Genomic DNA, 12,000 nt, shown 5'->3' on the forward strand with positions numbered 1-12,000 from the left:
CTTCAGTTGTCCGGAATAATTTTCAATGCACGGTTAGATGGTAAAAACCAAGTGGATGGCCGGCAAAAAATCTAAGAAATAGTCTATTTGAATACAATAAGGAGATTTGTATCTGCACATTGTCTGAAAAATCTGTAAACGTCAAGCAATTCGACGCTCTGTTTTGAAGATCTCGCCGTGAATTTATTATCAGACCCACCGCAAAATGGTTTATTTTATACCCTTCTAACGTAGCTCTAAGTTTGGTATGCGGTTTTGGGACGATTTCAATCGTATTGTTCAACCATGATTTGCTTACCAAGCGGACGAAGGCTGAGTAACCCAATTCCTTTAACAGTCTTCAATCGCATTTTTCAAATAGCCATTAAACAAAAGTTTTAGGTTTCGCCCATAGGTTTAGGTGTTAATAAATCTCCCCTAACATGCATTTCTTACAAACAGCCGTTACAAAATGATTTGTAATTCTCTAAATGTTACCATAAATACTTTGCCTGTCACATTACATGTGCCGGGCATAACCTCTTATTATCAGATCGAATTTTAAATAAAATGGGGGCTATTCTAAAGTTCTCTAATAGCTCGTTTAGTAGACCAAGTCTGGATACTCGGCGTATAAATAAATATGCCATCGGCAATTAATATTTATTTGTTTACCAAATGAACCAATAAAGAACCTAGAAGGGTGGTATTTTTATTACTTTAATATGTAAATAATATATCTTCCTCATATCATAACTTAGGCGGCCGCCTTCTCGTGAAGTCTTCCTCCCAGAACGCTTAACGAATTTATTGCCTCAGCTACCAGTTCACATATGGGGTGCCCGTTTGAAAATCATATTCATTGGGTAGTTATGTGAATTTTAATGGTGCCAAAACATTCGTTGTGTGAAAGGCTATTTGTAGTTCATTATTAAAGAAAATATATCCTCCTTCGAGTGACGTTGGAGATTATGGTACATGTTGCTGCATATAATAGGTAAACGAACTTCATTTACGATGAATACTAAGATGTCGAATCGTCGTCTGTTTTGAACAGCTAAACAAAATTTCTGCTGCTTTATTTAATTTAAAGCTTCGTTTTATTTAATTAGTAGATTCATGTAGAGATTTGTACTGACTTTGTGGTTTTAGCGCAAAGTAACTGTGTTCAAACGTTTTTGTTCGTTTCAACACAATTTTTTATTGGCGAACTTACGTGAAGGTCGGTTCGATAGAATTGGCTGAATTACTTCAATTTAGCGCTCTCTTAAAGATTTTTCGCAAATCTTCAACATCTGGCAAGTTTGGAACGCATACGCAGAATTTTCACTGTTTTGAACTACTTACAGCTCAACTTGGTAAATATGACTGATTAATACACATTTTGAATTGTTTTTATTTATGCTATGCTATTTGTGTCATGCTCATAGAGCAAAGTTATCGTTACGGCCCATTTTAGTTCGTTTAAAGAAAATTTTGATGACATTCACCTGAAACCGAAGGATTAATGCCAAAAACACGCTAATCAATCAAATTCATCAAATTAAGCTTTGTCGAACTTGATGAGCTTGATGTTGAAACGACGAAAATTATGTCCAACTGTTGCAAAATCGTAAAACGTCGAAGGATTGCTAGAAATCGTGGAAAAATGCGAAATGCAACTCATTCAGGAAAATTTATCAAACTGAGCTTTGTATAAGCTCAAAGGCGGATATTGCATTTAAATGAGTTAAAACGGTCAAAAGTTATTATTTTTCTCCGAAACCAGTGTTCTTTCCACAACATCTTGATATGCAAAGTCACCTTATCGCTAAGAATAAATTTTATAGGAGATATGTTGGAATAGAACAACTAACAAATCCCTCACCTTCAAATGAAGGTTTTTATTTTTCACGGGATTAATTCAAATTAATCAATTACTTTCGGCATTATACGTTAATAACTTGGCCGTGAGCATCATCGTGTATCATTTTAGTGGGCGCCATCTAGTGGCCATTAGTTAAAAGTACTAGTAATCTTTCTATTAGTAAAGGAAGGTTTCTAATTGGCCTGCAACCCCATCTAACATCTGCACCATTAAGACTGAACTTTTAAAAATTTTAAGAGGCGATACTTCACATAAATCATCTCGTTGGGTTCTATAGATATGTAAAAACCGATATCCAATATCCGTTTTAGTTTCTGAGATATTTATGTAATATGTCACAATTTCGCGACGTTGGAAAGGGCCGCGATTTACTGGATTTCAAAGGTATTATGAAAGTGCAGAAGGGCGCTAACCGATTTCACAATTTCCTTTATTGACTGCAACTTCAGATCTACAATTGCAAGTTCGATTTCTAATTGTAGATTTGAGTTGGAATGTTTGTCGCATTTTTCGTTTTGTTAACTTATCTAAGAAGAGAATCATGAATTTTTATTATTTGCAAATGGATGAAGCCTTAATACGTCTCTCTATTTTGAATGATCACACTCACAATTCTCGACTCTCTAAAGTGCATTCTCGAATTTGCCTCGGTGGAAAATCAACTGCGTACCAAATATATTTCTCAGGTTTAAACATTTTTAAATTTTGGTATGACCTGAACGCTGCATTCGAATTGTTTACTCCCGTGCGTCAGCATGCCTTTAAATCTTATCTGTGTCTATGTTTTCTATCTATAGAAAATCATAGCAGAATCGGATATACTTCTGGGGTTACAATATGATTTAAAATCGTTGTGTCGATGTACTGTGTAACCGTCGAGATATATTTCAAATCGCATCTTTAAGGCTGAACGATTTCAATTGAAGTGTCCAGTTCATGTAAGCGAAATACACCTCAAAACTATTGAAATTTTCCAAAACAGTAAAAAAAGGAGGGAGGTATTTTTATATCTAGTTTTTGCGCTGCGCTGATAACGCAGGGACCAGTGAAGAAATTAAATATTATTCAAAAATTTCCATTTTTTTTTCTAATTTCCACTGGGGAAAGAATACCTTCTTTTACTACGCACTTTCGAAACTTTCCAAGTCTAAGAAATCTATATGTTAACAGCCACATGCAACTCAAATTGCCTGCTTGAACTGGCTGATAATACCTTTTTTACACGTTCAGGCTTGCGACGCACAAATCTGCCGATGATAATGACAGCGTCTAATTTTGGACAAAAATGCTTTATATTACAATAACTTTTACATTACAAAATATATCTATATTATGTTATATACTATTCATTTATTAAAACAATAATTAATCGGCTTTATGAAACTTAAAACGATTACATTACACAAATCGCATATTGAACTAGCCCGAATCGTCATCTCTAATCAAACTAATAATAATTACGAGATCGGAATACTTTTTTTAAACAAATACAATATGTATAAGTACACGCAGTATTTTGTGTTGAGTTTTACACGTTACAATAATGTTACATTGAATTTTCCATTCACTATACACTCTCTTACACGGGGGTCTCTGGGCGTTGGTACTGTTAACTCAACGGTCCGTAGACGTGAACTAAAAATGTTTCTGAAATCAATTCGTTATTGCTAAAAATGTTAAAAAGCTGTTTGTATTTACAGCGCTATTATGGAAAACCCTGTCAGTTTTACTACACCCTACAAAAAAATCGAAAATATCTATGTATTGACTATAAATTAGAAAGAAAATATTTTCCATAATGTACTATATATAAAAAAATTTATTTAATATCCTTAGTAAACAAAAATTCGTCGAGAACAGAAAACGATTTTTTAAATTAATTTTACGTAAACCTTGTCAACACCTTCGTTGAAAATTAGGCCGCTTTACTACTAAGAAAATTCTTATACAAATTTTCACAAATATTAAAGCAATTTATTGTTCACATTTTGTTCGTAAACACGTATGTATGTCTAGATCTTATGGCGTTACCACACACACACACCCAATACTCAAATTAGCGATTATCATTAATTTTTAAAGTAGGACAAACAGGAGCTTATGAGTTCCTGTAATCGCAGAAATTACCTATAAGCTTTATATATATAATATTAAGCAACAAGCGGTCTTGCTATAACTGACACAACATCTCAGCATAATGGCTTTTGTGTCATATACTACAAACATCATAAATACATGCTCAAAAATAGTTACGCGACAGTGAATGGTGAAATCTGTCGCTTAATTATCACAGAATAAGTTTTGAAAAAATCAAATCAGCTTTCGATTTAATGGAGAACAATGCGATGGAGTGTGGGGTTTTCTTTCGACTTCCGTCGCAGAATAGGCCTTCCAGTAGCATCGTTGAATCACTATTATAAAGCTACAATTTGTCAAAATTAACAAATTTTAAGAGAAAGAGTGTCTACAAATATTGTGTGTTCTTGATTATTTTGCTCAATTTTGAGATTGCTTTGTGCCTGCTACATGTATAGTTCGGTCGAAACTGTTCTTGTTCTAAAGAACAATAATTACTTTAGTCTATTACTTGTAACGAAACTTGACACTCTGTTAAGGTTATACAGGAATTTCTATAACAGTATAAGTATCGTTCACCCTGCATAACAAATTGACATTTTACAGAGCGTTGGTCAAAACTATCAATGATCAACAATTGTAGGAACAATAATTGGAAGCTATTTATGCACAAACGATATAGTAATTGTAAAAATAACAGCGACACTAACCTATTTTGTTGAATTCCGATATGACAACTGTACAATAGACATATCACACATTTTTCCAAATGCATTTTTTATCACTCCTACTTAATACTTGTATCTGCTAAAAATAATTATTGTTAGAGAATTACCACTGTAAATAAACGTGTAGTGTGATTAATTTTTTAAGACTTCTAAAGTTGGTTTACATTTTACGTTAACATAAACACAACTATGCCTTCCTAGCCGCGATTAACATAATAAACAACTCTCGGCCCGAGAAAAGTTTTTTCAAGGCGCAACGACGAGCTCCTTATACAACCACATTTTCCAAACGCTAATAATGAAAATGCAAATTCTTCATCTTTAGATTTTCAATTACCTGCATCCATTATTGCCCTCGTTTTGGCATTTCCACCAAATTGTTACACAAATACGACGACATTTTCAAAGACAGTTTTGCAAAGTTTCGATTTTTGCAAGGGGGAAGTCCCACTTGTACCTACTAGAACCTAGAAGAGGCATTTATATAATTCTGCCTGCAGCTTCGTCGAATAAAATCTAATCTTTGTATATAAAAATACATGTCATTTTCCACACGATCAGTGGCGTATTTGTACATGTGTACCTGACGATATCGACCGAGGTATGCAAAAATAGTTTTTCCGCTCTTACATATTACCCTGTTGTTGTTGTTGTTGATGTTGTTTAAATCAGAGCTTAAGGTTGTTGAAGATATGTTGTTTTGTCAAAATGTTTTCATAAAATATATCTGCTTAATTTTAAACGAGGACTATTACTTGCGGTTCAGCTCTGATTAAAGGATTAAGAGAAATAATCCTTTTCAGAGTATTCCTCTTAACATTGACACATTTATCGGCAGAGGCAGTGCATTATCAAAACTAATGAAAAATATACTTGGTATGACCGCTAAGAGTTACATATGTATTATGCGTATGTGGTATTAAACAGATGTGAAAAGTAATTATTTAGTTCCCACTATCTATTTCCAACTGCGAAAGATAAATTAATCAATTATTGTCATGTCTCATGAAAATTCCGGACAGCCTAAGACTTCTTTTTTTAAGTCTCCTCCATAGATCTAGCTACAAGGACTTCTGCCTTGGCTAAATCAATATCTCCTGAGACACCGTGGGTGGGTATTCTACCTTCTCCTCGTAGTTAAATCAAATGGTCCAAAGCAGCACATGATTGGTGGAGTCCTCCCGTCCTGCACCTTCAGACGTGGAATTCGAAATGCGGAAATCTTCGTATCCCTCTCCTCCGGAGACCACCAGGAACTTCGGAGGCTTCGATTGCGGAATGTCGGTCAACAATTTGTTTTTGGAGTTCTTCTTCGAAGGGGTTTCTTTCAAAGGCACCAACGGCATGAAGTACGGCATCTCGAGGGAGGCCAAAATTCGTACTTGTCCGGTGTTACCGTGGGGCACCCCACTAATTGTGGGGATCCGCGAAATTTTACCTGTTGTGGGGGTAACGTGGGGTAAGGCCATGGTCAACACCACCCCTGCAGAAGTTCCAATCCACAGAAGGTCTTTGCAGCTCAGGAGGGAAGTTACTCGAAGACAGGCAGCTTTGTGTTGGCGAATTATATGGTCATAGCCTAGGGAGAAAAGAAGAAAAATATCGTCAATCCTAGGTCAATAATAAAGAAGAAAAATCTTGGAATTTTGTACTTAGAATAGGCAAACAATGCGAGGATAATTCCTTTTTCGAGTAGATATAGCTTCTTTTAGCCGAAAGGCATAAATTCTGGAATTGTGATTGCAATCCAGGGTCTCTAGGTGGAGCATAGTGCCTCAGAAATTACAAAATTTGTGTAATGTTTTTCACTATGTCAAAAATTTTACGCTACAGGATGCGCTTCAAATGACATTTGCTATCCAATTTTGCCAAGCACATTTCCCGAGTGATCAGCCCTTAGAATCTAATCCCCTTTGTTTGGGTATGGGCTCTTCTGGATGCTAACACAAGGGTGCTAAAGCAACGCACTAGGAAGGCTAAGGGTCGTTCGTGAGCTTTCAGTTCATCTATAATGGCTGCTCGTTCTCCAATGATCCCTAACACGTAGTGGATGAATTGAGTGACTACCCTAGAGTATTTTTATCAACTGACCAGTGGCAGTTTCCATTTTTCATAAATGATGGGCAATATATAGTTGACGCCTCTAAAAGTTTAACAATTTGAAGGGGGTTGAATGTCTAAATGGATATGAAATTTTTCAGAATAATTTTTATCATTTCTTCATTTTTTCATTCTCTTTTTCATTTTTCTAGATTTTATGCCTTTCTCCTTAAATTTTAACTTGATTACCAACTGATAAGTGAGAATGTACTTTTCTCTTACTTTAATAAGAAGAATACGAAGCAGAAATTTTGAAATTTTACAAGCTACTGAGGTTTTTTCTGCTGTTGCCTTATTTGAAGAAATTTTCCTATACAGGGCCTTTGACAACTATTTTATTGATACTTGCATTAATTGACAAAAAACACATGTAACAGTTTGACAGATAATAATTATTTAAACTTTTGCATTAATAGATGTATATCGGGTAAAGTATAGGAAATATTGTCGGATTTTCTACATGAATTCGAAAGTGTCAAAATATACAGAGTGTTCCAATTTTTATCAGCATAATTTTTATAGCAAATTGAACGGCCAAAAATAATTATAGTTTGTCAAAAAAAAACAATGTCCAATAATGGTTTCTTTAGCAGGTATAGAGAGTTCAAATTTAATTAAAAAAATGGAAAATATTAAATTTTTTCAAAAAAAGTTAGTGTTTCTTTAACAAAATTTTGGAGGTTTTGACGACTACAAACGACGCATATGTTTTACTGGTAAAAAAGTTTTTTTAGCTTTTCCAGTGGCGTGTCTATCTCCATTTTAGAGGATATTTTTCAGAAAAAATTTCACGCTACTAATTTTCCTGAAAAAAATTAAAAATATTCAAGACTTATGTTTACTCGTAAAAAAATGTGGTGGATAGTTTTTTGAAAATGGTGGGTCAGACGAAAAAATTTCAAGTGAGATTAATTCTCCAGAATTGAACGAGGAATTCAAGATTAATTTTGATTTTCAGAAAGGTCAGTAGCGCCGCACGTTCTCTGAAAAAATATCCCCTAACATGGAGGTAGCCACGCCACTGAAAATTCTAAAATTTTTTTTTTCTTTCAGTAAAACGTTTCGGTCGTTTATGGTCGTCAGCACTTCCAAATTTTCATTAAAGAATCTCTAGTCATTTTTGAATAAATTGTATATTTTCTATTTTTTAAATTGAATTTGAATCCTCTGTGTCAGCTAAAAGAAGCATTATTGGACATTAGTTTATATATCAAACTGACATTATTTTTAGAGTTTCACTACGGTATTAAAGTTATGCGGGTTAAAACTGAAATATCTTCTATAGGGCGTTCTATATTTAAAATACATGAAATTTTATTATCTAAATTGAGAAATTCTGTAGATTCACAAAAATGCAACAACTTACGAGGGTAATGCCAAAAATAAAGTCTCCTGGTTTTTTAGAAATACAAAAATAAGTTTATTTTTGATAATGAATATATCACTTTACAGCTTGAAATTTTCTCTATCTTCTCACGTAATCGCTATTTTGGCAATGCGTTTTTGCAGGCGATGTGGCAGTTTTCGCATACCCACGTCACATCAGCTCGGCGTCTTCCTGCTAAGGAAGCTTCGAACTGCTTCTCTCACCTCATCATCATTGCTGAAGCACGTCCCGCCCAAACATTCTTTCAACTTAGAAAAAAAGTGGTAGTCACTAGGTGCCAAGTCCAGACAATAGGATGGGCGAATGATGATTTTTTAAACTTTTGCAGGAGAGTGGCGATCATACGAGCAACATGGGGGGCGAGCACTGTCATGGAGAAGGCACACTCCCTTGCTCAACATTCTTCTTTTTCTGTTTTGAATCTCCCGTTTAATTCTTTTAAAAGTCTTACAATATCTGTTTGCGTTTATTGCAATTCCATGATCTATAAAGTCGACCAACACTACGCCCTTTTCATCCCAAAATAGAGCTGTCATTACTTTGTCACCAAACTGACACCACCTGCGTACATTTTTTACACCCATACATGACTATCAACATACTTCCGTCAATTGGTGATCAGTTTTGATTGGTTTAACGCTTTTTGTGTTTAAAAATCAAATAACTGCTCGAACTTCCCACCTGAAGAGTCAATAACAAGCATGGTATTCCATAATAAAGGTCTGCCCCGCAAGTACTAAATAAAGAGGCAAAATAAACGATCGCTTGCTTAAAAGTGAGAGAAACAAGGAACGCCGTAGAATAATTAAGAGCCAGGCGAAATGTATTCTTGTGGCTCTAACGCATTGTAGACCTTATTTTGTGATTGCCCTCGTATTTAAACTTAGAAATTTTAACATTGAAAGTTTCACTTGAGCCACTCTGTAAATCCCTTCTTAACTATACTTAATCAATTGGTTTTAATGACTCTTTTAATTAAGACATTTTAATCATGCATTTTTTTGTTAATAGAAATTGGTGAAAGCGGATTAAAGATTGAATACAGATTTAATCTCTTTAACCATATTTGGCAACAGTCAAATCGAGTCGCACGAATCATGATCTCAAATACTCACATGACAACATCCTCTGCACAGCAGGAGCGACGCTGGTTTCATAAATGAGCTCGTAAGTGACGATATTGAAGCATTTAATGATGGCAGAATTCTGCATTGACATCCACACTGCGTTACCATGAACCACCAGACAGCATATGTGGTGGTTCTCCGGGTCCTTGGTTAAGTCGATATGAGTCGTAATCACGATTTCTCTCTCGTATGTGAAGGGGTTAAGTATGGCTATAGAATTTACGCAAGCGCAGACTATTTTTGTGTTCCACGCTGTCAATTTTGAGAGAGGACTGCTGCTGTTGCCTACGAGGATGGATTTTGGATTCGAGGTATTCCAGCTGCCCTCTAAAAGAGAAAAAGTGCAGGTGGTTCTTTTAAAAGAAATTACGCTCTGATATCGCCCTTTTTGGGACGCCCTGTAGGGCAGTCAACAATTTTGAAATTCGCTTCCATTAGCTCCACAGACATCCCTACAATTGATTTTTGAAATAGTTTATTGAGGAAAACACGAATAAACTAATAGAAGCCCGAGGCGCTGTTGAATGGGCATTGAAGTATACGTCCATACAACCTTTATTAACTAACCTGAGCATCACTACTAGCTTGAACTAACTGTAACTAACTGTAAAATATCGGCATGAAGATATTTTAGCAGGCGATGGTACTAAGCAAAACAATTTGAAAAATGCTAATGGACCCATGGGCAAGAACGCGCCATTTTTGATATACTTTTTCTTACGTACGGCTTGAATTTAGTTTTCGTTTAGATTGATATTTATTTCAAAATATTTAATTAAACGTTACAAACTGCTTCAAATACTTGATAACTCGCCCGGATGATTATCTATTTTCCTTACTTCCTTGAAATTCTTAATTTCCATCGCTGGATATTTTGTATATTTTACGGAAACGGTGAAAAATACGCAAACACTACAAGAGACCAAAAAGCCAAAGAATTTAAGAAGGAATTTAAATTTGGTGTCAGTATTCATACAGGGCGTTAAAAAAGGTGCAAAACATAATAAAAGCGCATACCCCAAAAAAAAACACCCTGTATATCGCTGCCGACGATTTTGAAGGTTTGTTGTAGGGGGTTTTAGAGGAAACAGGCGTACGAAATTCCAAAAATTGAACTTAAAGCATGCGTGAGCAAGGCGCAAAATATGAGAAAAGACGTGAACTTTACCACCCTGTATATCGAAAGTGATGCGCTTTTGCCCATGGATCCATTGGACTTGAAAATTATTTTATAGAGCGCTATCGCTCCCTGAAGTATCTCCATGATGATACGTTACGCCCAATCTAAGATGAAAATATTGAACAGTATTTACATGGGTATAGGTTTGGGTTAAACCAAATTTACACCTAATGCGAATTCCGCTTGTTTGATTAGATTTGAAGGTAGTTAAGATGGATTTTTAATAATCTCAGAATAGGAACACGAGAAGCCAATAACCCGCATGCGCTCATGATTCAAAATTGTCTTGAAACTGCTTCCGATTTAATGGTTATAATAAAAATAACGTTTTGTGATTTGAATGGCATATCAGAGCATGTCCTATGCAGGAATTACTTACTATCATCTCGTTCGAAAATAAGCACGTAACCATTCGCCTGAGAAGCGTAGACCCGATTTTCCATGTACCTGAAAATGATAACCCGATTACGACTCTCTACAAGTAGCAACGCAATCGACCTATATTAAGTCATTAAGTAAGCTGCCATTTACTATTAATATTAAATAATAGATTCTATTTAAAGGCTCTTTGTTAAATATTCCAGTGATGCTCGAAAGGTCATATCTTTGTTGTTCCTTTACTTGTACGCGTATTGATCAGAAGCGAAATGGGTGACATTAATTTCCACGAAAGTGGGAAATTCCTTTTTGCAAACTTTACCAAGTTATTCAATTATTATTTTGGAACCCCCTTGAAAACATTAATTTCAACTTTTCAAAATTTCGCATGTTCACGGATATCGGAATTGTTCGTAACAATTTTTTCCTTCGTTAAAAGTTAATTTCCTACTTACAAAAGAGATAAAACCGACGATCCAACTTGGAGTTTTACTTTATTCTTCTTGATCCTAATGTTATCGTTCGAATTGTAGATCAAGATGCAGCCTTCCTCAGTTCCGATCCACATGGTGCAGCGCTCGGCCTCCTCACTGTGGATGCTACTAGATTCGGCTTCCTTGTGATCGCTCTTGACTTCTTCGTCCTCTTTTCGATCGTCCTCGTCACTTGAGGAACTACTGTCGAGTTGAATCGCTTTCTGAGATTGCAACTTGTCTCGACTTTTTATGGATGTGTACGATGAGGCCCTTCAATAAAATAAATTTCAGATTTCCAGACGTTTTCGGTAATTTTTGAAGAACTATGAGGATTTTTCAAATTGTCAGAGAACTTGTTCGTGCTCATTGCTGCAAACTCCGCAAGTAGGGAGATAGGTGGGAACTCAAATACGAGCTGACAAGCACAAACAGTATTTCTGCTTTAGTAGAAATTAGCGTTTCCCGATGTGGCGGAGTCGTACCGCGACCTGAGATTTTTGATCCAGGCCGATCCTGGAAATTTTCCGGATCCGTTGAATCGGGCCGGCCCAATTGCGATAAAACCGATCAACAAAAGTTACGAATGGCGCGTAATCGGTTGTGAATTCAAAACAACTGTAGATGCTTGTATGTGTAAAGCAGTAAGGCAAAATTCACGAAATCTATTTTAAATTTTTAATGACAAATATAAAAGTTGCGGAC

At 35.5% G+C, this 12,000-nt stretch overlaps 1 protein-coding gene across 1 annotated transcript in view; it reads right to left on the reverse strand.

The window, feature by feature from the left end:
• Nucleotides 1-3,119: 3,119 nt before the first annotated feature.
• The window catches only part of LOC136348504 (rho guanine nucleotide exchange factor 17-like), a 47,295-nt gene continuing 38,414 nt past the window's right edge, over nucleotides 3,120-12,000 (reverse strand). The window contains exons 10-13 of the mRNA XM_066299394.1: nucleotides 11,278-11,568; nucleotides 10,824-10,891; nucleotides 9,253-9,591; nucleotides 3,120-6,229 (exon numbers count right to left, since the gene is read on the reverse strand). Coding sequence (XP_066155491.1) covers nucleotides 5,793-6,229; nucleotides 9,253-9,591; nucleotides 10,824-10,891; nucleotides 11,278-11,568 — 1,135 coding nt within the window. The 3' untranslated portion in view covers nucleotides 3,120-5,792. The remainder of the gene's footprint in view (nucleotides 6,230-9,252; nucleotides 9,592-10,823; nucleotides 10,892-11,277; nucleotides 11,569-12,000) is intronic.

The sequence above is a fragment of the Euwallacea fornicatus genome, chromosome 33 (assembly GCF_040115645.1).
Source record: "Euwallacea fornicatus isolate EFF26 chromosome 33, ASM4011564v1, whole genome shotgun sequence".
NCBI lineage: Eukaryota > Metazoa > Arthropoda > Insecta > Coleoptera > Curculionidae > Euwallacea > Euwallacea fornicatus.